The sequence below is a fragment of the Penicillium verhagenii genome, assembly GCF_028828195.1.
Source record: "Penicillium verhagenii strain IBT 33310 chromosome Unknown utg000013l_segment0_segment0, whole genome shotgun sequence".
Lineage (NCBI taxonomy): Eukaryota > Fungi > Ascomycota > Eurotiomycetes > Eurotiales > Aspergillaceae > Penicillium > Penicillium verhagenii.
The window spans coordinates 1,120,046-1,147,402 of NW_026643177.1; the positions used below are offsets into that span (position 1 = coordinate 1,120,046).

The 27,357-nt window shown below is 48.4% G+C and overlaps 13 protein-coding genes across 13 annotated transcripts; 5 read left to right on the plus strand and 8 right to left on the minus strand.

Annotated features, from left to right (window-relative positions):
* Nucleotides 1-121: 121 nt before the first annotated feature.
* On the minus strand, nucleotides 122-1,255 carry N7466_011666 (Pdp3-interacting factor 1; the record flags this gene model as incomplete). Its single annotated transcript, XM_057171055.1, has 3 exons — nucleotides 122-673; nucleotides 769-1,094; nucleotides 1,177-1,255. 3 exons carry the CDS (start codon nucleotides 1,253-1,255, stop codon nucleotides 122-124), a joined length of 957 nt encoding a protein of 318 aa, XP_057015776.1.
* A 550-nt stretch (nucleotides 1,256-1,805) lies between these two features.
* Nucleotides 1,806-4,131, minus strand: N7466_011667 (ATP-binding cassette long-chain fatty acid transporter PXA2; the record flags this gene model as incomplete). Its single annotated transcript, XM_057171056.1, has 4 exons — nucleotides 1,806-1,884; nucleotides 1,938-2,835; nucleotides 2,888-3,524; nucleotides 3,625-4,131. 4 exons carry the CDS (start codon nucleotides 4,129-4,131, stop codon nucleotides 1,806-1,808), a joined length of 2,121 nt encoding a protein of 706 aa, XP_057015777.1.
* Nucleotides 4,132-4,506: 375 nt separating this feature from the next.
* N7466_011668 (alpha/beta fold hydrolase) lies at nucleotides 4,507-5,358 on the minus strand (the record flags this gene model as incomplete). The annotated part of the gene is made up of 1 exon (XM_057171057.1): nucleotides 4,507-5,358. One exon carries the CDS (start codon nucleotides 5,356-5,358, stop codon nucleotides 4,507-4,509), a length of 852 nt encoding a protein of 283 aa, XP_057015778.1.
* Nucleotides 5,359-6,983: 1,625 nt separating this feature from the next.
* N7466_011669 (uncharacterized protein) lies at nucleotides 6,984-7,229 on the plus strand (the record flags this gene model as incomplete). Its single annotated transcript, XM_057171058.1, has 1 exon — nucleotides 6,984-7,229. One exon carries the CDS (start codon nucleotides 6,984-6,986, stop codon nucleotides 7,227-7,229), a length of 246 nt encoding a protein of 81 aa, XP_057015779.1.
* Nucleotides 7,230-8,947: 1,718 nt separating this feature from the next.
* Nucleotides 8,948-10,981, plus strand: N7466_011670 (fungal specific transcription factor domain-containing protein; the record flags this gene model as incomplete). Its single annotated transcript, XM_057171059.1, has 5 exons — nucleotides 8,948-9,392; nucleotides 9,454-9,485; nucleotides 9,535-10,308; nucleotides 10,366-10,792; nucleotides 10,851-10,981. 5 exons carry the CDS (start codon nucleotides 8,948-8,950, stop codon nucleotides 10,979-10,981), a joined length of 1,809 nt encoding a protein of 602 aa, XP_057015780.1.
* A 416-nt stretch (nucleotides 10,982-11,397) lies between these two features.
* Nucleotides 11,398-15,181, minus strand: N7466_011671 (uncharacterized protein; the record flags this gene model as incomplete). The annotated part of the gene is made up of 3 exons (XM_057171060.1): nucleotides 11,398-12,008; nucleotides 12,066-14,987; nucleotides 15,130-15,181. The coding sequence occupies 3 exons, from the start codon at nucleotides 15,179-15,181 to the stop codon at nucleotides 11,398-11,400; spliced, it is 3,585 nt and encodes a 1,194-aa protein (XP_057015781.1).
* A 1,245-nt stretch (nucleotides 15,182-16,426) lies between these two features.
* N7466_011672 (uncharacterized protein) lies at nucleotides 16,427-17,798 on the minus strand (the record flags this gene model as incomplete). Its single annotated transcript, XM_057171061.1, has 3 exons — nucleotides 16,427-16,878; nucleotides 16,963-17,023; nucleotides 17,085-17,798. 3 exons carry the CDS (start codon nucleotides 17,796-17,798, stop codon nucleotides 16,427-16,429), a joined length of 1,227 nt encoding a protein of 408 aa, XP_057015782.1.
* A 493-nt stretch (nucleotides 17,799-18,291) lies between these two features.
* On the minus strand, nucleotides 18,292-19,275 carry N7466_011673 (kinetochore subunit FTA4 family protein; the record flags this gene model as incomplete). Its single annotated transcript, XM_057171062.1, has 4 exons — nucleotides 18,292-18,604; nucleotides 18,674-18,736; nucleotides 18,796-18,964; nucleotides 19,053-19,275. 4 exons carry the CDS (start codon nucleotides 19,273-19,275, stop codon nucleotides 18,292-18,294), a joined length of 768 nt encoding a protein of 255 aa, XP_057015783.1.
* A 600-nt stretch (nucleotides 19,276-19,875) lies between these two features.
* On the plus strand, nucleotides 19,876-20,731 carry N7466_011674 (HAD family hydrolase; the record flags this gene model as incomplete). The annotated part of the gene is made up of 2 exons (XM_057171063.1): nucleotides 19,876-19,929; nucleotides 20,000-20,731. 2 exons carry the CDS (start codon nucleotides 19,876-19,878, stop codon nucleotides 20,729-20,731), a joined length of 786 nt encoding a protein of 261 aa, XP_057015784.1.
* Nucleotides 20,732-21,072: 341 nt separating this feature from the next.
* Nucleotides 21,073-22,225, plus strand: N7466_011675 (60S ribosomal protein uL18; the record flags this gene model as incomplete). The annotated part of the gene is made up of 3 exons (XM_057171064.1): nucleotides 21,073-21,075; nucleotides 21,223-21,260; nucleotides 21,364-22,225. The coding sequence occupies 3 exons, from the start codon at nucleotides 21,073-21,075 to the stop codon at nucleotides 22,223-22,225; spliced, it is 903 nt and encodes a 300-aa protein (XP_057015785.1).
* A 523-nt stretch (nucleotides 22,226-22,748) lies between these two features.
* On the plus strand, nucleotides 22,749-23,655 carry N7466_011676 (histidine phosphatase family protein; the record flags this gene model as incomplete). Its single annotated transcript, XM_057171065.1, has 2 exons — nucleotides 22,749-22,804; nucleotides 22,860-23,655. 2 exons carry the CDS (start codon nucleotides 22,749-22,751, stop codon nucleotides 23,653-23,655), a joined length of 852 nt encoding a protein of 283 aa, XP_057015786.1.
* A 70-nt stretch (nucleotides 23,656-23,725) lies between these two features.
* Nucleotides 23,726-24,215, minus strand: N7466_011677 (L-rhamnose mutarotase; the record flags this gene model as incomplete). Its single annotated transcript, XM_057171066.1, has 3 exons — nucleotides 23,726-23,809; nucleotides 23,884-24,020; nucleotides 24,086-24,215. 3 exons carry the CDS (start codon nucleotides 24,213-24,215, stop codon nucleotides 23,726-23,728), a joined length of 351 nt encoding a protein of 116 aa, XP_057015787.1.
* A 468-nt stretch (nucleotides 24,216-24,683) lies between these two features.
* N7466_011678 (uncharacterized protein) lies at nucleotides 24,684-25,568 on the minus strand (the record flags this gene model as incomplete). Its single annotated transcript, XM_057171067.1, has 1 exon — nucleotides 24,684-25,568. The coding sequence occupies one exon, from the start codon at nucleotides 25,566-25,568 to the stop codon at nucleotides 24,684-24,686; it is 885 nt and encodes a 294-aa protein (XP_057015788.1).
* Nucleotides 25,569-27,357: the final 1,789 nt, after the last annotated feature.

The window sequence follows — 27,357 nt, forward strand, 5'->3', positions numbered from 1 at the left end:
AATATCTATCGCCATAACGACTTCTATCCCATAAAAAAAGAAAAACTTTCGTACACCATTAAATCATCCACCCAAAGAGAGAAAAAAAGAAGAAAAAGAGACGGAGAAAGAGAAAGAGACCCTATACAGCAACAGGCTCCACCACCTCCTCAATAGTTCCAGGCTTGGACTCCGAGAAAGTCTCCGGCCAAAGGAACATCTTCTCCTCATTCGAAGGCGTAGCAGCAGCCATAAGCGTCGGCACCGCCTCCTTGCTCGAAATCCGTCTCCAAAGATTAGCCCGCGGGTTATACCGCACGGGCTTTCCAACACCGCCCGTCTTCGCCTGATCCTCCGCGCTAAGCTTCTCAATATCGCGCTTGATATCCGCAAAAGTGTCGAACGGCGTGTACGTAATGCCGTGCTCAATGCAGTACTCTTCCAGCCGCAGACCGCGGCGCGCGAAGAGAACGTCCGCCTCGCGCGCGGCCGCCAGGTCCGAGACGCCGTCGCCGATGAAGACGATGAGCGGCATTTCGTTAGGCTCGCATTCGGCTTGCGCGGCGATTCGCGCTTCGTTCACGGATTGGGCCTTGTCGTGGCCTAGTTCTGTGTCGTGGCGCCAGATGGGCTTCCATTCTGAGCCGTCGGGTTTGATGGTTGCGTCGTTTGCGACGATGTCGATTGTGGAGGACTGGAAAGGGTGGTGGTGTTAGTTTGAATGATTTTTGTGGTGGGGGGAGGGGTTCTTTTCGCTGGGAAAAGGGTGGGAATAGGAAGTGAACGTACCTGCTCTTCACCAAGATACGTATCCAATACTCTGCGCAGAATAGGCTTGAGTCCTGCGCTGATCACGTTGAAGGGGAATCCGTTCGCGATGCAGTATTGGTGGAATTCACGGAAGCCCGGGTCCATTTCGATGGTCTTTTCCATTACGACGAAGCCGTCGTCGAAGGGGACGTGCAGGGATGCCCACATGTCTTCTGAGACTTCGCGGAAGCTTCGTGTGCCATTTTTTAATTCCTCCTCGAGTTTGGCGCGGGCTTCGGTGCCGCAGCCGTGGTTGTCGACCAGGATGTGGCCTGTATCTTGCATGCAGATTGTACCGTCAAAGTCTATAGATACCAGGGAGAGATTGTTAGTTTTTTTTTCTTGGACTCTAGATGTATTTTAGCATGTCGGAATCTGGATGCTTACCGGAAAAGATAATGATCTTTCTCTTCTGACTGTTGTTCGCAGCCGGAGCTGGATGGGGATTGAAGTTGGCGTTGGTCATTGTCAATTGGCCGTCTATCAATGCGAAATCGCGAGATGATTGTTTTAAAGGATATTGTTATGAAGAAAGAGAAAGTTCAGGAGGGTAAGATTAGGATAGATATATGGACGTCTGAAAAGTTTCCAACGTGAAAAAAAGCCACGATGCGCTTCACATTCCTGGTTTTCGTGGCGAACCAGAACAAGATAAGGCATTGGATGACGTAGGGAGTCTTATAGTGGGGTCTGTGAGTTTTGGCCTTTGTGGGGGTGACAGAACGTGCTGGATTCGGATGAACAGACAATGCCGAAGATGTGTGATGTGATTGGTGAATGGCTTCGTTCCAGGCCCGAAAACCCGACAGAAAATGGCTTCCGATGCCGACGGTTCAATGGGATTGGTGGGTTCGATACCAGTAGTGGAGAATGCGGTCATAGACAGGAACATTTCCATATTTGGTCGTATCGGTGGAGACAAGAGGGAACAAAAAGAAAGATGTAGAACTATAAGATCATATTCGCTTGTGTCATGAGATAGAAATAAACTGCTAAATTACAGAGAACGCTCTAATCTAAATTGCGGTTAGTTCGGCAACTCGTCGCTCCAACTCGGGGACGGCTCGCAATTGTAAGTCAAGTTCTTCTTTCTCACTGGACGAGGTTAGCAACAGGCACAGTTTCAAGTCATCAAGGGATTGGCTTACTCTTCCAATTTCAATCGTCGCTCCCAATCCAGCCCAGTAAAGATGTAACTGCCTTGTCCATCGAACTGCAGAATCTTTTTGTGATATTTCCACAGACTGCGACGATGCGAGACTGTCATCAAAGTGATTCCAAGCTTTTTGGCCGTTTCGTACATGACTTTCTCAATTTCCAAAGTGACAGACGATGTGCATTCATCCAAAATGGCAAACTTTGGCCGGTGGTAGAAGAGTCTGGCCATCGCGATGCGCTGCTGCAGACCACCCGACAATACGTCGCGCCACTCTTCTTCGGCGTCCCAGCCGCCAGGACGATCGACGACTGACGCGATTTCGACCACCGATAAGACCTCATGCAGGTCCGCATCAGTGACACCCTTGGCGCGCATCTCACGCACGCCATCGGGGTAAATGACTTGCTGTCGGAGAGTCCCGCGAGATAGGTAGGGACGTTGTGGGATGTAAAAAATGTCTTGGAATGGAGGCTTCTTGACCGATCCTCCATAGACTGGCCAGAGCCCGCCCAAAATGCGGAATAGAGAGGATTTACCGCACCCATTGGGTCCGACAATCAACAAGTGATCGCCCGGGTGAACAGTGAAGGACAACTTGCGGATCAGAACGTCTCCGTTGGGTGAGACAATTGGTACATCGGTGAACTCGATAGAACTGCTCTCCATAATTTCACCGCGACCGGATAGGACTGCTGCATTCTCTTCGGTCGAAGCCGACGACACCAGCTTCTTCTCGAAGTGACCTGCAACCAGGTCATCCATCACCTCGAGCAGGGATGAAACGCGGGCTGTGTAACCTGCCAGCTCCGAGATTTCCTTGTACGAGAACATGAGACGACCGAAAGCATCAGAGGAAGACAACAGCATCCGTCGATTGGTGACAAAGTCTGCCATAGGGTTAGAAGGAGGCATACCGACCGGGAAAATAGCCAGACTTACTTTCTGTTCGGTCTCCCATGGTCTGGGCGATCTGACCAGGGATCTTAAAGAATACCGGCACACTGCAAAGGATCAAGCCGAGGGCGCCCCAGAAGTATTTGATCACGAAATCTTCCATAAATCCATGGTACAAGCGCCGACGCAAAATGCGATTCACATGTTTAATCAAGGTAAAGTATCCCTTGTCGAGGGTATCCTTCTCAGCCTCATGGCCATGATAAAGAGCGACCTCTTCGCTATAGTCAATAAGCCTTGAGTGAAGGAATCGGAACTCGCCTTCTAGTCGGGCTTCGTCGGCGACATATTTGCCAAACGGCGGCGTCAACATGCGCATGACGTTAGCTGAGAGCTGGACCAGCAAGCTCATAATGAAGAGGCCCTCGCCTCCGACATTCTTTGACAAAGAGTAATTATAAATAGCCATATCGAGGATTGGCTTGGCCAAGTTTGAGTACAGCTCTGCCAAGCTGTCGGAGAAACGCGACACGTCAACTGTGACAAGCTGATCAGGATTTTTAATTCGATCATCTAGGGCAGAGATGGCGTAAAAGGTCATATTCGACAGGTATTTATCATGGATGTAGTCGGTCAAGCGTTTGCGGTAGCTGAGGGCGAGTCTGCATTGGTGGTAGGAGAGCTAGAGGAAGAACGGTGAGATTAGCAGACTTTCAACGGTCGCAACAGAGCATTTTTGGTAGGAAAGTGTAATACACCAAGTAAATAGATCAGAGGCTCACCATAGAGTTTGTAAATGTTGCCGGAACAGCCACAATCATCCACCAGAAAAGCCCAAGCAAGAAGTCTTTGCCCTTTCCCCGCACGAGGTTGCTCACGAGTCTACCGTCGAGCTCGGCGACGTAGAGACTCAGCAGTGTTCTCAAAACGAGAAATACGCTGTGGCTTACAAGAAGCCTTAGCTCCTTGCTGCGCCATCCTGGTATGACAATCTTCAACAGACGGAGCAAGCTCTTGAAGAACTCCCGGTTGATCTCCACTCGTTTCTTGCGTGGTTGTTCATCGTCGCCTAAACTGCTAGTGCCAGGGCGTCTCCGCAGCTCCACCTGTTGAGAGGCGGCCTTTTGTTCGGAAATGGCATTGTGGATTCGTTTTGCAAGGGCTGCAAAGAGGGCGAGATATACACCGCGGGAGATGCGCGTGCGGTTTCGGAGGTAGAGGGAGGTGAGGCTGGAGAGGATCTGCTTGATGGAGCGGTCGGGGGGTAATAGCTTAGATTGAATCGCCATGATGACTTGATCGACAAATCGACAAAATCACCCAGAATCCAAGACAAGCATGGCCTGTGGACGTTGAAGAGGGAGTATGGGAATGTGGAGGTTCTGGGATCAAGATGACGGAATTCCCCTAACATGTGATAACCCCGGACTCGTGGGGAAGTTGAACCGAGGACTTTACCTTGGATTTCTCCACTTTCATTCAAATGTTGTTTACTATGCTGCTTTAACAACCCAGCATTAAAAAAATATTGGCAAAGAGGACAAAAGACACGGAAATGAATCAAACCCAACCAAATCCAATCAATTTATTCCATCACCTCGCTCTCCCTGCCGATTTCTATCTTCTATATGTCTATTTAAGGCGCATGAAGGGTCTCATTTTGTCTAATTTGCTCCCAAAAACTCCAGCAGTCTACCAGCGACAGCAGATGGTTGCTCTTCAGGAATAAAGTGTCCACAATCATCAATCGCGCCTCCGGAAACATTGGTCGCGAAGTTCTGGACCAAGTTAACCATGCCTGAACCCACTGAACTGGCTCCCCCTAAAGCCAAGACAGGTATATCGAGCGGCGTTTTCGCAAACTCCAAGTTCTGTTTGGCGCTTATTTCATAGGCTCGGTAGTACTCGAATCCCCGACTCATTGCCCCTGGTCTTGAATAGGCTTGGATATAGCGTTCGAATTGATCCTTGGGCATACCATCTGGATGGACCGTCTTCAGGTTGAAAAACCACGTCAACAGCTCCCTCTCCCGGCCGCTAATCAGGATCTCAGGTAATTCAGGAAGCGCAAAGAATGAGAATTGCCAAACACGCATGTTGGTCTGGTTGGGCAACGGGAATTGGAAAGGAGGCAAGAAACCCGGCACGGAAGCGTCCAGTATGCTGAGCGATTTGATTCTGGATTGGAACTGAGCAGCCCATGGATAAGAGATCCATCCTCCCACGTCGTGGCCAACGAGATGGTACTGCTTTTCTTTCAAGGCATCGTGGACAGCTTCTGCCATGATTTTGCTCACATTCGCGGTATCATAGCCGTTGAGAGGAGGGGATGAGTCACCCAAGCCCGGGGGATCAAGAGCAAAGAACTGATAATGTTTTGAAAGAGGCTCGAAGATGTCGCTAAAGGCCTCTGCTGTTTGCGGCCAGCCTGGAATAAGAACCAGAGGGGGGCCCTGACCGCCAACTATAGCGCGGACTCCGTGGAGGAGACGTTGGGTTTGCCATTTTGCTGTCATTGTGATTGACGTCGAATGAAGACTTTCAAAGGAAAACTTCAGCTCAATATATGTGTTATCACTGATCAGTCGTACTAGTGGTTACCAAATATCAGTTTTTTAATGTCCAATGAGTCATACAGCAGCTGAACCAATGATGAGTCAGGATTCAGGGCAAGTCGTCAACTAAAGCAAGACACCGAGTCCTAAATACTACTAGTGCATGTACTAGTGGACTTCTAGTTTAGTCTGCCCCCCTGATAAGCTGAGCTTGTCAGGAGTTGATTAACGTGTTTCAACTTTTGACCCAAAACTCAGTTCAATTGAACTTTCTTCTGTTAAAGTATTCAAATGCACGCAAGACTGGGAGCCGCTCCCCAAGTCTGGATGCTTCCAGCAACTGTGCTTTCGGCGTCCACCCATTCCAAGGTCATCGGAGTAAGGCACCATTCAATATTCGCGGCCTTGGAGATCCTTTCGTATTATCTCAAGTGAATTATACGCGCACATGTAATATCCAATGAAGAGCTCCCTCCCGTGAAGCCATTCAGGATTGAGTATAAATACCAGAAATGTGCTGCATTTACAGCGAAAATTGTTTTTGATATTGGTAGTATCCTAAGGCTAGTCCTGCAACCTAAAAAGACTTGAGGTTAAAGGCCTCAAATGACCGCAATTTGGCTACTTCCAAAGGGGGAGGTGTCGTTTGCCACCAGGCGCCATGAACGTGGAAGAAAAGTGCTGCATTTACGTACAATTCTCTCACTGCTCCAACCATTCAAGTCTTTGTCGACCACGGATGATCGCTTTAAAACAAGCATAAATCGCTAAATGCAAATGCCCCTCGAGGTAAGGTTGTTTTTTTTTTGTCCTTCCAAACATCAGAAAAGACGAGAATGCTAATGGAAATCTAAGAGAATGTTGTTCCTAGTGTGCCTGCAACACCCGGACGCGTTAATCGAATCTGTCGACAGTGCACTTGAGCATCTTTCTGTTCATCGTCATCAACCCATTATGGAGTGCTTTCCTCCGTTCCGCACCAATGACAATACTAGGCATTGGCATTGTGAAATATGTCCTGGCATGTATTGCTATACAAGCAAGGAAATATGGGATCACCTGACATCTGATCATAAAAATCTCATGTATTGGAAGGTTGAGGGTATGGCCGATGGGAGTGATTGAGTGGCAATCTATCAGAATGGTAAAGAGAGCCGCCTTTTTATCTGATAAACATTGGCTAATACCTGCTAGTAGGTCTGCTGGCAAACGGAGTTACTAGATATCACATCCAGCCGCGCGCTTTAGGTCAATGTTTGACATTTGAGGGGGAATCCAAACGCAACGTTGGCTCACCTTGCCTTTTTCTGTCTCGCTTATCTCGTTTACTTTTAATCCTTTTCTCGCTTTCCCTCATGTCCACTCAGTATTGAGACACCCACGTGTCCCCCTGAACAGTAAACCCCCCCCCCCCCCCCTTCATACTATCATGTTATCACAAATTCTTATAATAAGCAGATTTTGGGCGCAGACATACAGCCTAAGGTGTCACCTGATCAATCAGGTGTTGGTCTTTCACAAGTCAAGTTAGTTATCTTCGGGTTACCAGAAAGAAACAACTATTTATTGACTTCCCAATCAGCAAAATGATAATCGCTATGTGCCCGGCACACCAGGGCTTTGTGTTTACGCATGCTGCCGAGATCCTTGATCACATCTGTCTGTACCATGTGGAATTCATCCAGCGACTTGGGAACCTGGAGGCGCCTAACCACATCTGGTTCTGTTACTACTGCTCCGGAGGCAACAGCTTCAACGATCGGACCATGTGGGATCATCTCTGGGAGAGCCATCATTTCCTTTTCGACTGCTTCATGGTTTACAACGTCTAGTCTTCCAGTCATGACCGACAAGTTCTTGTGGAGTTGGGTCTAGGCTCTAGCCAGGAGGAATTGAGGACAGACCCTTGACGGATACATCATGTCTTCATGTCAGCAGTGAGGCCCATGCGGATTCGGAAGGGACACAATTTGAGAAGCTTGAAAAGGAGAAGATGACCGAGAAGGAACAGGATATTTCAAAAACAAACAAGCCAAAAAGGAGACCATACCAAATGGGAGCTTAAACAATGAAGATCACCCGGATGGTCCAAGAATCAAACTCTGAGAGCCTCGGTTATACCATGTAGTATGTACTAAGTAAACATTGAGTCAGATTCAGACATCTGGATGTGGACTTCGAAGATCTAGTCCAGGTGTGATATAAGTTGACCACTAGAATCATGTGCACTAACATCAATTTGAAGGGTTCTCAACTCCAGATGTCGGTTGCATCTTACTTCATTGAATGCTCAATGTTTGGAAAAGCAAGCTTGGGTGCTAGCAACATAGTACATGTATATTTCTGTCGATATCTGGACTCTACAGAATTAGAAAATTGTCAACATTTGAAGGCCCTCAAACATTGAACGTTTTTTTTTTTTTTTTTTTTTACTTGAGGCAGTATCTTCACAAATCATTCCATAGTGCATACTACTATATATTCAAATGTTCAAAGGGTGACAAGCACAGTGCTGTGTTGGCACACTTTTTTTTCCCGCAAAAATCAATGGCAAAAACCTCCAACATCTCTATGAATTTCTATATGAACTTTTTTTTCTGATTATTGCTAAGTTATGAACAACTAGTAAATAAGTACTTCCTACAGTCAGAAACTCTGGTATGATTTTCCCTGGCAAAGTTGCACGACTTGAAAGTTGAGGATGAGAAAATTGGTTAAAAATTGGTAGCAAATAGGCCGCATCCCTATAGTAAAAATTCCGAAAAATACCCTAACGGAAGCATTTAATTAAATTTTCAATCTTACAGACCAATTTTAAACCACCTATTGAGATTATAAGTGATTTAGAAATTATCTTTACATACAAAGTTGTTAAAACAATTGTAATCAAAGAGGGCGAGTTTTGCCATTTTTTGCGGGGGGGGGGGGAAGTGTGAGGTTTAACTTATCCCACCCTTCAGGGCCTTCACCCTCCGCGGATGTCCGATCCTCTGAATGTTATTTTGGGGGCCAACCCCCCATTCTCAATATTTAAGGCCTGACAATAAAGAATCTTTCTAATTCATTTTTTCCCTTCAAAACTTGCTGACCATCATGCCAATGACAGATGATTCAGATCATACTCCTATACCGCAGCAGTCGCTGACCGAGAATCCGTTGTTGACCTCTCCAGACCCCTCAGTGCCCTCACAGCCGCCCGTTGCCAGACGTCGAGACAAGCCTCAACTTAGCTGCAAACCCTGCAGGAGACGGAAGTAAGTGATTTTTCACAAGTCCGAAAGTGACTGATTAAAGCAGAATTATCGCAGCCTTGTTTTTCAACCGAATATTCAAGACTTGGAGCCATGTTTCTTTGAAAGATACTACTCAAATGTTCTATTGGCTAATTATACCTTTTAGAGTCCGCTGTGATCGTCTCCATCCGTGCAGTAACTGCTCAAGCAGAGGGATGAGCTCATCTTGTGTATACATTCCCCAGTCAACAGGGCCCCGGGGAACCAAGGCAGCAGCTCATGTCCAAGACCGAATCAATCACCTAGAAGGCCTCGTCATGGGATTGATGCAGCAGACTGGTTCAAGTACAGGCCTTGCATCTACCCCAACGACAAGCAATGCAGATGATCCCCCAGACACACCATCCGGAATCACCTCTCAGATTCCTCGCGAAGACAAGATACCAGAAGTTGCACCGTCCCCGTCTGATTATGGGAGTGTGAGAATCCGGCATTCGGGCGTCAGCTATATTAGTAGTTCGCATTGGGCAGCAGTGCTTGATGATATTGCAGAACTGAGGGATCATATTGAACAGGATAATGAGCTGCATGAGATGGTCACATACTATGATCATAATTCAAGCTCCTTGCCCAGTCCGCAACTGTTTTATAGTGGTGGGTGTACACATATAAGCGTCGATTCGATTCTTGAGTCGATACCACCACGACCTGTCGTCGATAGGTTGATTTCCCGCTATTTTAATGAATTGGACTTGTCATCGGGTAGGCCCTACTCGAGTAGTACATAACCGATCTTATCAACATAAACTGATCGTGATTCCAGGCGTTCCTCACACTGGCAAATTCCTCAGAGAGGTATACCCATCCATACCCCATAGTCCGGCTCGGGGCTAACATCAAACAGTACGAAGAATTCTGGAAATCCCCACACGATGCCCCAATCGTATGGATCGGCTTGCTGCTCAGCATGATGTGCCTCTCAACCCAAGTCCAGAACCTCTCCCTCGACAAGTCCACAACAACAACAGCCCCAGACCAAATCAAGATCTTCCGAGAACAGATCACCCAATGCCTACTATTAGGCCACTACACAGAAGGCGGACCCCACGTCCTCGAAACCCTAACCCTATACCTCATGACCGAAGTCTTCCCCTCAAAAGACACCGCACCGGGCCTCCGCATCCTAGCAAGCACAATAGTAACAATAGCAACGCAAATGGGCTACCACCGCGACGCAAAACACTTCCCAAACATAACCCCCTTCGCCGCCGAAATGCGCCGCCGAACCTGGGCCGTAATAGTCCAGATCGACTTCAACATCTCCATGCAGATGGGACTAGCCCGGATAATAAAGTCCACGCAGACAGACGTCGCCGAGCCTCGGAACCTGCTCGATTCCGATTTCGACGAAAACACCCCCATACTACCGCCCAGCAGGCCTGAATCAGAAATCACGCCGACGCTGTACACGCTCGCGAAGACCAGGCTGATTGTCGTCGGCGCGCAGATTGCCGACGTAGCCACGGAGCCGGGCATGTGCTCTTACGCGCGTGTATTGGAACTGGATGGGCTGGTTGCGGAGTATCGGGCTGCGCTGCCGGCTAGTATGAAGTGGGATGGGCTTGAGTCTTCGCTTTCTGTTCCGGCGCAGGTGCTTATTAAGAGGATTTGGCTGGAGGTGTGTGTTCACCGGCTGAGGATTGTATTGCATAAGAGATTTTTTGTTGCGTCACAGGCGCGCGAGAAGGAGCGGAAGTATCCGTATTCTAGGTCTACTTGTGTGGAAGCTGCTATGAAGATTTTGGAGTTGCAGCATTTGGTTGATGAAGAGACGAGGGTGGATGGGCGGTTATATCAAACTAGGTGGAGGGTGACTGCGTCGTTTATTCATGATTTTTTGCTGGCGACTAGCTTGCTTTGTTTCTATCTGCAGAGCCAGCCTGTGATGGAACAGGAGGAGAGCTCGGGTGTTGAAGTTGATGATTATGCTTGGACTGGTAGGATCAAGCAGTTGTTGAGGTTATCACAGGTTATCTGGTTGCGGGAAAGCCACAGCTCCCAAGAGGCTCGGAAGGCAGCGTCTGCTCTGCATTATGTTCTTGGGGATCAAGGTGAATCTGGACATCCGAAACCGAATTTGACTGGTCACGTATATGGTCCTGGTGAGCTGTTCAGATCCTACGAATATTGGGCCCGTACTAATAAGAATGGATCTTGCAGATATGATGCCTGCGGAGTTCATGAAATTAGATTTTGCCTTTGTGGAAGAAATCTTTAGGCCAGAGCGCGTTTTGCCTGAACCCCTAGATGACGAAGCTTGGGATGGCGACTGGCAGCAGATGCAAGTATGATACGATATAGATACTCTATATTGCATTATTTTATTCTTCGCACCTGGAAGGACAAGATACTTGGAAAGTGTTAGAATCTAGAACCGTGGGAAATCTCATTCTCGAACATGAATTTCTGATTGAAAATTGTCCATCGCTCTGTGGATCATCACACAGCCCTGCAATTGGAACTCATAGGTTACATGCAAATCCCAAGACCACTGATCATCATATCGAAAGAGAACGTGGAAAGCGACAGATATAGCAAAAACAGTACAAAAATTGGGTATGACTGGAATCGCAAAACGAAAATGACAAACAGTAGGACTACTATGTACAAAGAATGCGCTTGAAAATAGAATAGCAAAGTAAAGCGCGCACCGAAAGCTGGACGTACGGATGGATGTGGGTAGAACATAAAAGTTGTAGCAAGCACCTCACGATGGAGGTGACTTGCTTTCAGAGGAAGATGATTCCCGGCGTAGACCACTATTGAACTGGGCAGCAATTTGAGATTGTTTAAATCTCTCGAAACCTTCAGCGTCTTGACGCTGGGCTGCCCAGAGCTCATCAACAGTGTTCCCAAGTTTCTCGAAGGCTTCTCCAGTGTCAAATGGTGACTGAGCCTGCTCTTCGTGTAGGCGCTCCAGTTTCTCTCGTAGAGCATCAAGATGTGAGTCGTCCTCGCCTTGCCCATCGGGTGTCTTTAAGAAGTCACGGCGGAGGTTTTGACCTAGACGATGGACATGACCTTCTTCTGATGTCATGGCACGAGCATGCAACGAGGTCATCGAGCTAGACCGGGAAAGTTTGAAACCGTCCTGATCGACTTCTTCATCGTCGACGGCAGTTTCATTGTCTACAAAGCTGCTGCTTAGGTTACCAATGATAGCACTTGAACTAATTCCATCCTCACCGGAATGCTGCGATGCGGTGTCTGGAATAGTAGACATGGGAATAGGTGGAGAAGGTAGACGAGTTTCAGGATACTCATCTTCAAAGCGCTGGATCATTCCATGCAATGTAATGTCCAGAAATTGGAGACGTCCTATAATGGAATTAGTAGCTGGATTAGAAATAAATGGTGAAATTGTCGGAAGCTTACTGTAGTTGGCGTCGTTACCAGCTCGGTCTTCGCGGATAAGAGCTGACTGGATCCGAGCTCGAATATTGCGCGCGGACTCCAACAGATTTTTCGACATGTCCCGAGGCCTCTTAGTAACAACTCTAGACTTGCGACGACGAGGGGTTGTAGTGCCACTGCCAGGGGCTGAATCACCTGGCAAATCACTGCCATGTTGATCAAGGTTTCCGAGACAGACACCTAGTGCCTTGACCACACCTGTACCGCCAATGACATAATCCTCGTCTGGGCCTGCCTCATCTTCTTCATAGCATGGCTCGTCCATGATAGTGGAGTGCCCGACAATGTGCTGTAGGATCTCTGGGATTGGAACGTCGTGCGACACGAGAGCATCCGACAGATCCTCTCCAATAGCTGTACCTTCCAGATTTCGAAGGGAGTAGGCAACGATCTGGGATGCCAGTGCCTTCACAACTTCATTGTTTTCAGCAGTGGGAACCTCAATATCCACCGCGATGATTGAACCAGAAACGCGCACAGCGGTCATGATAGAAGTATAGAGGGCACAAGCCTCCTCCTGAACAGCAGGGTCCGTGGCAGAGGCCAATGATGCAATGTGCGGGTTTTCCAGTATATTCAAATGGCAAAGACTAGGGCACTCCGCTAGCACTTCAGCAAGGCCGATGGCGTGATCAGAAGAGAGATTAACATCAGCAAGATGAATGCGCTTGAGAGAAGGCATCTTGGGCAAGAATCGTCGGAATGCTCCAAGTGCACTGGGCTGTGTCGAAAACAGACCAGGGTTATGAGAGAAATCGATGAAGCGAAGATTGTGAATTTGGGTTAGAGCTTGCAACAACGGACAGATCACGGAAGGATCCAAAGAGCAATCTGCCAAGCTGAGAGCATATAGGGGCATTTCGGGTTCAATAGCACCTGTGAAAAGATCAAGGTCGTGTTTGATATCGTTTCCTCCCAAATCCAATCCTTCACATTGCCCAGCTTTGAGGTACTCGACCACATGTTCCAGACCTTCTCTTGTCAAATCGTTATTTGCAATGCCTAGCCTTCGTAATCCCAACTTGCTGGATGCCTCGCAAATTCGCTTGACCTGCTCAACCGAAAGTTTGCATTCGCTCATGAGCAATTCCTCGAGGTGATCACCGCGAAACCTTTCCGCTAGAGCACACGCAAATACATCGCATACATCTGGGACCGTGCTCTGAGTAGAATTGTCACTTGGGTTCCGTGGCTTGGGGAAAGGAATACCGGACAGATCAATCGCCCTCAGGGACTTAGAAAGGTGAACGAAGAGGCCAATGTGGCGCCATCCTTCCCGTCCAATTTTGGGGTTGTCTTTGAGGGATAGCTTCTCCACAACACCCCACCGTTCATACTTGATAGTGGGGGATTCACATCTGCGATTTCGCTTTCGCCGATAGCGCATCTGCTCCACCGTCTTTGTCGAGAGTAATGCAGCAAGGATCGACCGTACGGAAGCGTCGTTCAATGCACAGTTTTGTAGTAGAAGTTTACGAACAGGCACCACGGCAAGCCAATCACTCAGAGTCACAATATCCTGAGGTGTCATTGGGAAGTTACTGAGATCCAAAGCGGCAACCGTGCCCGGTGATTCTGCTAGAGTTGATGACGGGGATGATATTTCATCAATCACCCGCTTGAGAACAGGAGTCTCTCTCAGCTGACAGCAACGGCGATAGATGCGCGCGGGGTCTGTGGTAGGATGGCTCTGTGTTTTAGAACGTAGGGCACTAGACTTTGACGAACGACAATCCTCCTCGTCGTCATGTTCTGCATCAATTTGGAGTGGGATTGAACCATTCGCTACAGCTTGTCTGCGTTTACGCTCTTTGCGCTCCTTTCGTTCCTCTTCAGACCGTTTTTTCTTTTCTTGCTTGCGAGTCGGATCTTTCTTTTCGCCATTTGGTTCACCGTCGGCGGTAGGTGTAGGAACGACGGGTTCAGTAGCGGATATTTGAGATTCCGAGGGGACATTGGTTTGAGTGGGCGACGAAGAAGAGGCAGCCGCTGGAGCTGTTGGTGCCTCTTTATCAGTCACCGCAGTTTGCGGGTGCTTCAGGGCCTCGGCCTCCTCTTTGCCTTTTTCCTTATCCTCTGCCTTGGTATCCTGATTGACTTCGGCTTTCTTTGCCTTTTGTCGATTCGACTCTGGCAAAGGCTGTCGCAGTTGATTTGTCGGAGGAGCGTCTTCGTCCGAATCCCGATGTGACACGCCGGCAATTTCAACGTCCACGCAGAATGCGACTCTGTTTAGCTTAGCTTGGTTGAGATCCGCAATCTTACACCGGTCACGGCCCTGGTCAAGGTTCATCACTCGACGAGGACATGTTGCGGCATTTGGCGGAAGCTTAGGCAATCCACCTGAGTTGGACGAAAACTTGCGGAGTGCACTATGGATGAAAGAGGGACCCTTGGGCGACGAGGAGGTGAACGGGTTTGGATCATCCTTCTTTTCTTCTTCTTTATCTTTCGGAGAGAAAGCGGCACCGAATGGATTATGGTTATCAAGAGGTCCAGTGGCTTTGGGGCTCGCCGGGCTTCCCTTCAGACTAGACTGCGAGGGTGGTGTAGATCCGGAGGAGAACTTGGAGCTCAAACTGGATATCCATGAATTCCTGCGCCCAGTAACTGCCTTGGGCGCTGTTTTCTGTGTCGCCGGGGAGGTAGTGGATGGTCTTTGCTCAACAGCAATTTCTGGTTCCGGTGCGGACTTTCCTTCCTGGATCACTTGATCTGGCGACTCGCGTTTTGGAGTTGTGCCGCTTGATGAGGGTGGACGAGCCGGGCTACTATTCGATCGGGATCGCCGGTGAGGTTTTGATGCGTTCGTTACGGAGTCCTTCTCGGCGCTCGATTTGTCGCTGACCCCTGAAGATACGGATTTCGTGCGTGAAAGATGATCTGTAAACAAAGCTCACCAAGTTAGCCTCACGCTCGAAAACATGTTGGTCTTCCGGCTCCTCCTCTTTCTTCTCTCATTCTTTTCTTTTTTGCCCCAGATTGGGTGACCCCGGATCAGCCGCATTACTAAAGTGGAACTCACCTTTCTGCGAATGATGAAGCCAGCTCACATCCACACTTTGAACACCGTCCATATTTGTCTTTTTTTATAGTTCTCAAAAAAAATCACTTCCAGTGTTGAAGGTTCCTGGGGGTTGGGACCCTGCGTCTCGAGAGTGGCCAAAAAGTGTGGCGCGGGATTATGGTCGAATGATGGGGGGTATGCCTTATTTCGAATGACGCATAGTTGGCTGATCCCCCCACTTTCAAGTTCCTTTCACGACTGACAATGCCACAACAATGTCCAATATGAACCCTGTCACGGACGATCAGGTCGAAGCGGTAGAGGAATCCGGCAGGTATATAGCCGAGGTGGAGGAGCCGGGATGGCGAGTTGGTGTTAGGTATGTCACGTATGTGTATGCCACTACAGGTAACGGGGCACGGAGTTCACCAATATGCGCTGATTGAGGGACAACATGGTGGGAAATGATAGGTGAGAAAGTAATGAGAAAGTAAGCGACGGGAAGAGAAGAAAATGAAGTTATTGGAAGCGACCGGATGTGGTGAAGCAACGATCTAAGGTGACATAATCGGGTTTTCCCCCGTAGTGGTCCACTTCAGCAGTGAACTACAGTAAACTACAAGTAGAAACAACATGTATCCACTTTTGCAATCGATAGCACGTGAGGTAACATACCAGATGAAAAGCTGGAAAATTTGCAAAAAAATGAAAAGCCTAAAAAACTAAAATTTACTAGTCTTTGTTGAGGATACTAAGGTGCATACAACCTAGGGCCTCCGTGACCGGCGAACACTGTTATCAATACAACTTTGTCCCAAATAAAGTGGATAAAGAGGCGAAAAGGTGGGGAAATGCCGAAGATCGGGACTGCAATGGGGCACCAGAGCCAATTGTTAGAGGGCAATTGTCCCCAAGGGACCTAAATGACCCCCTTGACGCCAAGAACCCACAAATTTGGTCTTCGCATCATCAATTCCGGCCTAGGTACGGCTGAGTAGACCCATAGTTGAATACACACCGATCATTTCTAAAGAAGCGCCACACAATAATAATATGTAATGATTTGCAGAAACAATGGGTATTGGGTAACAATGTGGCATATACAGCCCCTCCCCTATGTAATAAGAAAACGCCGAATGTCCTTGGTTGAAGACACTAAAAATAAACCAGGGGAAAGAACATAACCTTAAGAAAGCAAAAAAAAGACAAATGCGCCCGCCAGTCTCTATGCAAAAGAAAAGGAGAAGTAGAGAGAAAAAAAAAAGCAAAACAGAAAGGTCATCACGACGTGAATCCATCCCAATTCCGCTCCCTTTTATTCCACAGAGAGATCCTTTAGGATCTCCCACCCGTACTCCTCTTCGGGCTTCTCGGGCTCCATTCCAAGTGCATGGCGGTATGCGCGAACCTCGTTCTGGAGCCCCGCGATGACCCGTATGGGTAACTTGTCCTCTTCCGATCGTAACTGGTGGGCTTTCCGGATCATCTCTGCACATCGCATCGTTTGGGCATGCCAATAATCGCGATCCAGTCGACTCTCCAGATGGGAATCCCGCTCAAGCTGCAGGAGATTGTTGTAGTGACTCTTCTGGTGTAGGAAATGCATATTGTTGTTTTGACAATAGTTGCGAATCTGCTCCACCATTGTGCCAACGCCGGCTTCGTAGTCCCCGATGAGTTTGGTGTTTTCCACTTGTTCACGCTTAAGATCTTCAACCTGTCGTTTCTCTTTGACGAGGGCGCGTTCGAGTTCGGCGATTCGGGCAGCTTGACGCGTCATTAGTTCATTGATCGAGATTAAGAGCGGGCGAATACCAAAGGGATGAAGTGAATGATCTTTCCAACACGTACCTGCCATGTCACCATTAAGCTGTTGTATCACTGCACTAGCACCTTCAGAGGAGCCATGCTTCTATTCAATCTTGTTAGCTTGGTCTCCCCAATTTCACATAGATTTGAAATTCCCAACATACCATAATTTCTTCCGCACTTGATACGATGTTCTTTGTTACCTCCCGGTTATTCTTCAGAACATCGCTCAGCTCCAGAACCATATCGTAGAGATGGTGCAGATCCATCTGGTGACCCGCATTCATAGGACCGTTTCCATTCATCACTGCCATGCCGCCTCCGTTGACTTGGGCTGCGGGGTGTAGGGGTGCGGGTGAGATGGATTGTCGAGGGATGTTGCCCATGTTAGGGGTTCCGGCAGAGTTGTCCACGTAACCGGAGAACATGCCAGCCGGCGGATTGCCGGCCATTCCTGTACCGCTATTCATCGACATTAAGGAAGCGTCAAAGGCACGGTTCAATTCTGCAAGCTCGGGATCGTTGGGATCGATAGGTTGTGCGGTGCCGTTCTCCTCGTCGTAAAAGGAAGCGTGGTTTTCGACGCCCAGGACCTCCTTCTGAAACTTCTCAAGGTCACGGCGAGTGACGTGGGTAGAACGGCGGCGATGCCCACGTGCTGAAGGTCCCTTGGAAGGGGAGGGAGTAGTGTCGCCCTCGATGATGGCGGCGCAGTCGTTAAGTTGGGTGGGTTGGTCTTCAATCGCGTCTTGCTCGAATTCGAGTGCAGCGCGGCTGTCGTGGATGTAATCGATGTGGTTGGCCGAACCATTCCCAATCGGGTTAGTCGCCCGCCCGTTCAACCCGACCAGGCTCTTCATTCTGTTCATTGTACCCATCGGATGCGTGAGAATTTTCCGAATTTCGTTTGGAAAAGTATCAGTGGATGCTTTGGTCATAATTTGAAGATTTATTCTTCGCAGCTGTGTTGGCGAGACATTTCCACGCAAATCACGAAACGGAGGTGGGTGGAATGGAAGTCAATGACGGGCAGAAGATTTCAAGGAACCGGCCGAACTTTCTCTCTTCACTTGCACCTGCTACAAATCCATGGACAACTTAGCTCCTGCAGTTGTAATGGTGAAAGCACTTGAGCACCTTCCCCGCTTAATTAGAATCTCATTACACTAGCTCAGTCTTATAGGAAATGGATTTGTGCCACCCTAGTAGCTACAGCCAGTATCTACTATGAGGGCAGGCAATCCAAGTAGTACATAGCATTTTACAGACAATGCAGTGCCAGGTGCAAATCAAAATACCGCATGGACCAGGGTTCTTGGGAATGCAAGGGATAGTGAGAAAAACGTTTCATGGAGAATTTATGTCCTCAAGTCATGCCTCCGTGTCCATTAAAGCTTCTAGCCGTTGATCTGACCCCGGGAGAAGATATTCCTCGCTACCTTCTTGAATGTGCTTGGGTTTTTGTTGGGAAATCCTGCCGCTCACTCGCGCCATGAGCATACGCATCCTCTCTAATTCCTGGGACAATTCTCCATCGCGAGTGACCAGGTTCGGTTGGATGTCCACCTGAGGCTCCTGAAATGGTTCCAGCAAGCAGCGTAGATGCTGCAGTTGATCGATTCGACGCTGTCTCTGTTGGCGCTGCTGATCTAGACTGACTAGTCGCTTCCGCATGCGCTGGTATCTGTACGCCGGGAATTAGGCAGGTGGAACTTCAATCGGTGGAAACTCAGATGTATATGTGGAGACTGACCTCTCATTTTGTTCCTCATTGGCACCTTGTGATTCCAGATCCAATGGCAGGCCGAGGATATTCCTTCAGGTCCGGTCAGTACACTCTTGAACAGATGTTGGTAAAGCGGGAAGGAAAGTTACATGTGTTTAGAAAGATCAACTGTCTTGTCCACACCTTTTCTGAGCACAGCTTGATTTTCTATGTCCTGGCTAACAGAGGCCCAGTAGAGACTGGCAATCTGGTGCGCGACATGATGGATCGCTTGGGAGGAGTAAACGACGCGATTGTGTTGTTTTGCTGCAGCGTTCACTATCCAACAAAAAACCATTAGTACATCAATAGAATAGTAAGTGACGATGTGATTCCAAGAATCGTAGCATAATGGACAGAAAATCACCTTTATGCAATACATCTTCAATCACCCTATCCGGTAGAACATCCTCCTCAGTCTCAACTGCATAGTTTCTCCAATCTTCTGGTGGCTGGAGATTCTCAGAAAGAATGCGAACCTGGCTCCAGATGAATGCAGATTTCAATTCAGAAATTGTCCGCGTGGAATCCATCGCTTCATCGCGGGAGATCAGATCTGGAGTAAGATTGCGACTTGCATCCATAATCATATCATTTAACGCGTCCCTTATCGATAACATCACGTGTACCCCCGCCATCAAATTACCATTTTACCTCCATTATGAATATTTGGACATTTCCATATAGGATTATGTTTATGAATATGCAGATTTATCCGATTAAAGTAGTTAATTTTAGCTCTGGGCCTTGAGCTTTGAAAGCACAATTTTACTAGGGTGGTACAACTTTGAATTTTAGACTTCTTTGCTCCCCTCTCCTGATATTAGTAATAAGTACTGGTAGCGATCTCATCCTCATCTGAAGTCGTTAATAAATTAAATCAACAGTAATGAAGGAACTTTGAAGGAACTTTGAAGCTATTAATACACCCACTTTCAAGTTACCAAGGTTCTTGTTGACATATAACGAGGCGGGACTCAAACATTCAGACATTCAGTGGTGGTTGAAGTATGTACAGGCCCTCGGCCCCAAAACGCATGTCTGTGCCTCGGCAATGACCAAGACCGCATTGGGTCACTACTTCTCCGCAAATATCACCACTGTATACCCTCGCCGACCCCTCTGCTGATAGATTCTTCTATATTGAGCTGTAGGATAACACTGTGTTCAATCCGGGCTTTATATTCAAGATGGCCGTGACCCAGCGCCCTGTGTGTCTTCTTTTTGACATCGGTGGAGTGTGTGTAAGTCCAGAAACTTAGCCTCAACCTTGGAACCACATCGCATGAAATATCACCGCTAATATTTCTCCAGGTCGTTTCTCCATTCCAGGCAATTCTCGATTATGAACTATCACAAAATATCCCTCCGGGATGGGTGAATTTCAGCATATCGCGTACCAAGCCTAACGGCAGCTGGCACCAGTTAGAACGTGGCGATATCCCCATGGATGCCAACTTCTTTGCCGGCTTCAACCAGGATTTACGCAATCCAACTCTGTGGAAGGAATTCCACGAAGGCCTGCATAAGAAGAAAGGCGCAAATGGCCCCGCCACAATCCCACCGCTCCCGACCGTGGATGCCGAGTGGCTGTTCTGGGAGATGATGAGGATATCTCGCACGCCTGACCCATACATGTTTCCAGCACTGCAAAAGTTGCGCGAGTCCGGTAAATTCCTTATGGGTGCTCTGTCGAATACCGTCAAGTTCCCCGAGGGCCACCCATACAATAACGATGTGTCCGGAGTGAGGTCCCAGTTCGACTTTTTTATCTCGTCTGCGCATACAGGGCTTCGCAAACCGGATCCCCGAATCTACGAGGTTGCCACTCAAGAGATGAATGCGTTGGCGCAGAAGCGTGGGCTTCCTGCAGTACAGGCATCGGATATTGTTTTCTTTGACGACATTGGCGAAAATTGTAAGGCGGCAAAGAACGCCGGTATGCGCACGGTCAAAGTCACACTGGGAAAGATTGAAGATGCAGTGAAGGAATTGGAGAAGATTACTGGACTCGCATTGCTTGAGGGTGATAAAGCTCGACTATAGAGACCCAACTATCTGCGGGGAATGTGTTTTTAGAACAAAATCTATAGTATTTTCTGAGCGCATCCCAGACCAATTTAAGAGAAAGAATAGATATCCTGGATGACCGCTTCCTTTTTCCCCTATCTTTTTCTATTGGTTTGAATGGTTGAAGCCAAAAGTGCAATGGTCCTTAAGCCGGAACTTTTGTTGTGGTCGTCGACGGTCGTCGCCAACCGCATTTTTGGGTTGCGGGATGCAGCCCACGCTAAGCGAAATCCCCCACAAAGAATCGCCGCACTTTCAACTTTTTCTTTTTTCTCTCCAACCGTCGACCACAGGCTTCAGCACCGGCAACCGTCAACATGGTGAGTGTTTTTGCCTCAGCAAATGGTTGAAATACACCATTCTGCCATATTATCTTTCCCTCCGTTTCGACCGGAGTAGGGTCTTTGCAAGATGCTTCGGACGAAATTCTGAAGCGCTAATTGCTGACTCGCGGATTTTTCTTGTAGCCTTTCTCCAAGCAAGTCAAGAGCAACGCCTACTTCAGGTAAGTCTTTATACTCCCCCTGTCATCGACAAGAATTCGAAAGGTTTTTTTTTTGTCGCATGCGCAATTGTTTGACTATGTGCTGATTTTTTTACCCCTCCAGTCGCTTCCAGACTAAGTACCGCCGTCGTCGCGAGGGTAAGACCGACTACTATGCTCGCAAGCGCCTGATCACCCAGGCCAAGAACAAGTACAACGCCCCCAAGTACCGCATGGTTGTTCGCTTCACCAACCGCGACATCATCACTCAGATCGTCTACTCTGAGATCTCCGGTGACAAGGTTCTGTGCGCTGCTTACGCCCACGAGCTCAAGGCCTACGGTGTCAACCAGGGTCTTACCAACTACGCCGCTGCCTACGCCACTGGTCTGCTCCTCGCCCGCCGTGCTCTTACCAAGCTCGGACTCGCTGAGCAGTTCAAGGGTGTCGATGAGGCCACCGGTGAGCACTCTCTCGTCGAGGCCGTTGAGACCGAGGATGGCGAGCGCCGTCCCTTCAAGGCCTTCCTCGATGTTGGTCTTGTCCGCACCTCCACCGGTAACCGTGTCTTCGCTGCCATGAAGGGTGCCTCCGACGGTGGTGTCTTCATCCCCCACTCCGACCGCCGTTTCCCCGGTTACGACATCGAGACCGAGGAGCTCGATGCTGACCTCCTCCGCAACTACATCATGGCTGGTCACGTCTCCGAGTACATGGAGACCCTCGCCGATGAGGATGAGGAGCGTTACAAGTCCCAGTTCACCAAGTACATCGAGGATGAGGTTGATGCCGGTGACCTTGAGGAGCTCTACACTGAGGCTCACGCCGCCATCCGTGAGGACCCCTTCAAGAAGGATGAGGATGCCGAGCCCAAGAAGACCAAGGAGGAGTGGAAGGCCGAGTCCAAGAAGTACAAGGTCGTCCGTCTCACTCGCGAGCAGAAGAAGGTCCGCGTCCAGGAGAAGATCCGTGCTCTTTCCGCATAAGCGACATGTCGACTGTTCCTGACAAGTTCTTCGGTTCGCTCAAAATTCTTAAAAAGTTCCACCACAATTCAATGAGGGGACTGGCTTCGGCCACTCGGCGTTTATTTTCTGATGTGATGTTGATGGGTCATGGATACCACTTTTGTTACTTTTTAGGGGGATATCTTCGGAGCAATTAGTTCGGTGTTTCATTCAAGGCAATTTCGTTCACAGTTCTAACTGCTCCAATGTCCATGCAATCTCATCGTTCCCTCACCCACTTCCTTTCTTTGGTATTGGTCTGGATATACTTCGTAGATGGGGACCAGTAGAGTAACAATTGGGTTTTCCACCTGGGTATGATCGATGATCTCGCTCACTCCAGATGTCATCCACATGTGCATACAAGGCTGTCATTAGAAATCGTCAACTATTCAGATGTGAGATTTTTTTTGGATATGTCACGTGAGAAGTGGCGAAATCTATTAGTTGATCAAATGTACAGTAGCCAGTCCGTCTTGATGCGATGGAGGATTCCCAAAACATGAAGCTTTTTCTCATCCGACATGCAGAAACAGTGCACAATGTAGCCCAGGCATGGTGAGAACCAATATCTTAGGATCAGTATTCGCTGCAAATTGCTGACAGGCCACAGGGCGGGCACCACTGACTCGGCCCTCACAAACCACGGCACACTCCAGATAGAATCTCTTGCGAAGCATTTCGCATCCAACGCGATACACTTTGGTCAAGTCTTTGCATCGGATCTCAGCCGGGCCCACCTCACAGCTGCAGGCATTTGCCTTCGCCAGCCACAAGACCATGACAGACCACTGGCAGCCATATTAACATCGGACTTGCGAGAAAGAGACTTTGGTTCCTTGGAAGGTATACGCATACAGTCTACATCTACTAGACCTGAACGGGGAAATGCCCCGCCCTCCCAGAATCCCCAGCCCGACAATCGCCTGAATCCAACATATAAAGAGAGAGAGACCGTGATCTCAATGAGACAACGAGCAACCTCGTTTCTGAACGAGCACTTGTTACCCTTACTATTCGACTATTCAGAGACCGGTGCCAACGTCGCCATCGTTTCCCATGGTGTTTTTCTACGAGTCTTGTGGAATCGACTTGTCGAACTCTTCGACCCAATGGATATATCTTTGGCGACTGGCGATCCTTCCCGAGACAATGGCCCAGCGGCTCTCTTCTCACCCAGTTGGTCGAATACAGGATTCATGACATTATCAATTCAGCCAATCCCGGCCCCAAAAGAACAGAGTAATTCTGATCGGGGCACTGATACGCTCCTGAATGGCTGGGCTATGAAAATCATGGCGGTTGATAGTAAAGAGCATCTCGCGGGTCTACACCGGACTCGTGGAGGAATTGGCAGTGCCGTACATGATTCCCGCCAGAAGAGAATCGACCAATTTTTCAAGCGTTAAACATCGGATATCCATATCAGCTTGATACTATATTTCATAATAAGTTATATACATGATTGGATGGCCAAGTTTACTCGTTATAGAAGACTTCGTCCAATACCTTCCACCATCCTGGCCCATCGGCACTACCAACGGCACCAGGAATGGGGCTCTCCTGGGGAAAAGGCCAAGTGTATTAGTCTTTAAACCCAGGATAATATGACACGGTACCTTGGGATTTGATCCTACCTGCATTCCATCTGTCATAGCCCACCACTCCCGCACCTTCGGGTTGGCTCGCATGAGCTCCATATCGCCCTCATAGTCAGTTCCGACGTACTTGAAAGTCGCAAAGAGGGTGCGGTCATTATCAAAAAAGATTGAATCTGAAGCCAAACAATTGAGCTAATCAGCAATCGAAATTCATATTTGGGCGGAGGACAAAACCCACAGTCCTGGATATTGCAGTCCTTGATCTGCTGCAGAACCTCCGGCCAGACGTTCGCGTGGCATTCTTTATACGCTGCCACGGCCGAAGGCTTGAGGTGAACAATCTGGGCAATACGGCGAATTGGAGCCATATTGATGGTTTGATAGCAAAGGTTAAAGGCAAAGTTCAAGAAGATAGGTAAGGATTAAGAAAAGGAGGCGTTCCAATCTCGTTGACATGCCCCGCCTTCGCCGCATCGTTAACCCACGTTCGGGGGGCACTAACCCGAAGCCCGTTACCCGTGCCGATGCCGGTTGCTTGGCGATGCCGAGACTAAAAGTCTAAATTCACGTTGAACAATGACATAGCTCGATCGAACTTCAAATTGATTCATTAAAAATAACCATCATCAACTAATATCGTTATTGAATCACTGCAGTCTTGGGAATCGGACGAATCCAGCTAACCGCCACATTTCCCACCAACGAGATCACGCCCATAATCCAGATGGACCGACCATAGTGCGATTCATTGTATCTGAATATAATCGCGAATATAATTCCACCAAGGTTTCCAAACCCGCCAACGAGGCCGGATACGATTCCTGAATCCAGACATATTAGTACCAACCCATCAAAAAAGAGAGGAGGCGAAGGAAGAGAATAAACTTACCGTTAGCATAAGGATGCACATGAGGAACAAGACCAAAGTTCGCCCCATTAGCCGCCTCCAAAAAGAAAGCCATACCAGCAACAAGACCAAACATAGTAGCCTCATGAGTCGGGTCCGTCAACCCAATAGCCAACAAGAAAGCCCCCATAATGACACCCAAAAACGTCAACAGAAGCTTCTTCGACCAAATGCTTCCCGTAGCTCGGAATACCATATCCGCCATATAACCGCCCGCGGGACGAAAGACGATATTCAACAGCCCAAACATAGCCGCCCACCGGCCCGACTCCGTCTGTCCCATTTTCGGGAAATTCGCAGCGTAGTACGTACCCAGGAATCCGTCTAGAGCTAACTCGGCGCCGAATGAGCATGCGTACGGGACGGCGACGGCCATCGTCGAGGGACTGAACGCGACGCTCAGAGCTTCTCTGCGCGAGGGCGCGATAATGATGTCACTACTGAGAGTGGACATTTGTCCCCTTGCTGGAGCTTCTTTGTCGGATATTTGCGACGGGGATTCTGCGCCGCCTTTCTTTTCCACGTCGGCGGTTATTTTGCTGTTATAGATTGAGGGGGGACCAGAGGGATTGGCTGAGGGACTTCCGGAGCTTAGGTCAAGGGGCTCCCCATTTGTGACGTGGATGTTTGAGCCCATTTCCTTAGCCCAGAGGTGGCGTTCTGACCATTTGCCGGTTGGGGTATCTTCGCACAGGAATAGCATACCCAGAGCGACGGCTGTGATGATTATAAAAGGGACGATGTAGGCGATGCGCCAGGCTTTGTGGGCCGTGAGACCTTGGGAGGTGACCAGGGAGTCGTAGATGGCTGGCATGAGGAAACTAGAGGGATTTTTGTTAGACACTTCAATATGCACTGGTAGGTACGGACGCAAGTATGTTATCAATGTCTACCTGCTTCAAAACATAGGACACTTACTAGGAAATTCCTCCACCGGCATTGCCCCACCCTCCAGCTAGAGAATTGGCCGTTCCGACAATGGTCTTATCGAAGAATCCCGTACACCATACCTGGCAAGGAACGAATGTGCCGCCGAGGATGCCGACAAAGAACCGCAAAGCAATTAGACCGTTCGGAGTGGTAACCAGGCCAGCCATAGCTGTTGGAATGGCTCCAGCCAGTAATAGTCCGACGAAAACTAAGCGTGGACCAAATCGGTCGCAAAGTGGACCAGCAATTACCCGCACAAGAAGTCTGTGGGTTCTGTTAGCAAGATGAAAACTCTTATGCCCAGGTGGGGGCACCTGGGGGGTTGGATTTTGGGAATCTCACGTTGCGAGCAGTGCAACAATGTTTGAGTTTGACACCTGTGTCTGGGTCATATGCAGGTCTTTTTTGATTGTCACGGTCAACTAAAGATTGGCGAGGAGAAATGTTAGCTTTGGTTCGTTGGATTCGCCGTATTTGGGAGATTTGGATGCATTTTCATGACTTACCAATGGCGGAAAGGCATACCAGGACAGGAATGCGACCATGAAGCCCAGCCATGAGAAAAAGAATACTCGTCCATATTGGTTGAATGGGTTGAGCACCGGGATGGACTTGGCTTTGCGGGTAGAAGAATCGATTTCGGGCGAAGAAACGAGGAGTTTGAAGAATGTAGTGGCCATTGCGGGCAAGTAGTATTATATCGATAGCCGACTAGAGTGATAGGCTGGTTGCTTGGAAATGAGAGTCTTGAATAGGGTAGGCGACACCGTGAGATAAATGGATTTGGTATCTGTGGGGCCCAATCGAGTTGTGCTTAGGTGCTCCCTTGTAAATAATCGACTTCTATCATGGGAATTTTGGGAAAGTAGTAGATGTAATTTGTTTAGGTCTTGGTGTCTTGATGTCTTCAGCCAAGGTCGGCACTTGTACAGAAGAGGACATCTATTTGCTATATATGTGGTAGATGGACAATCTTGGAGAGAACCTTGGAGCAAAGTGAATGCGACGGTGCTGCATCGACAGGCGCGTAATATAATCGGAGCTCAAGTGGATAGTTATCGGGTGAAATAGCAGATTAGTCAAGCAAAAGCACCAGCACAGGGGGTTATCACAGGAATCTCATTTGACGGAAATTTCTTTTCTTGGTATTTTTGAACTGTAAATGTACCGTATCAGTGATATCCCCCGTATCAAAGGCATCTTAGACCATACTAGACTTACTAGTGAATTGGTTAAAAAAAAAAGAAAAGAAAACACATTGCTTGTCGTGGCCCATATTTCCCGTAACTTCAAGTAAGGTTCATGTACCAAGAATGTACGCGATAAGAAAAAAGAGGTGCCGATAAGGCATGAAAAGTGGACTGTACAATAAGCATTGAACAATTGAATCAATGATAGGAAGAAGCAACTCCGCGGGACCCATTGTCATCAAGAAATCCCTAACTATGCCCCGTATAATCATAATCTGGGGCTGCAAATGCCAAGGTTCGTTCCACTCTGGGAACTCCCGCATCCAGGGTCATTGATAAATGTATCGCTTCTCATTGGACGTCACGATAGGAACCCGGCAGTGAATCATTGGTGGGTCTTGGAGGATCGGTCTGAGCTCCGCGGAAATACTTTAAGAGCAGATCTCGATTGCATTTTCCTTTAGAATTTGCTTCCGGGTCATA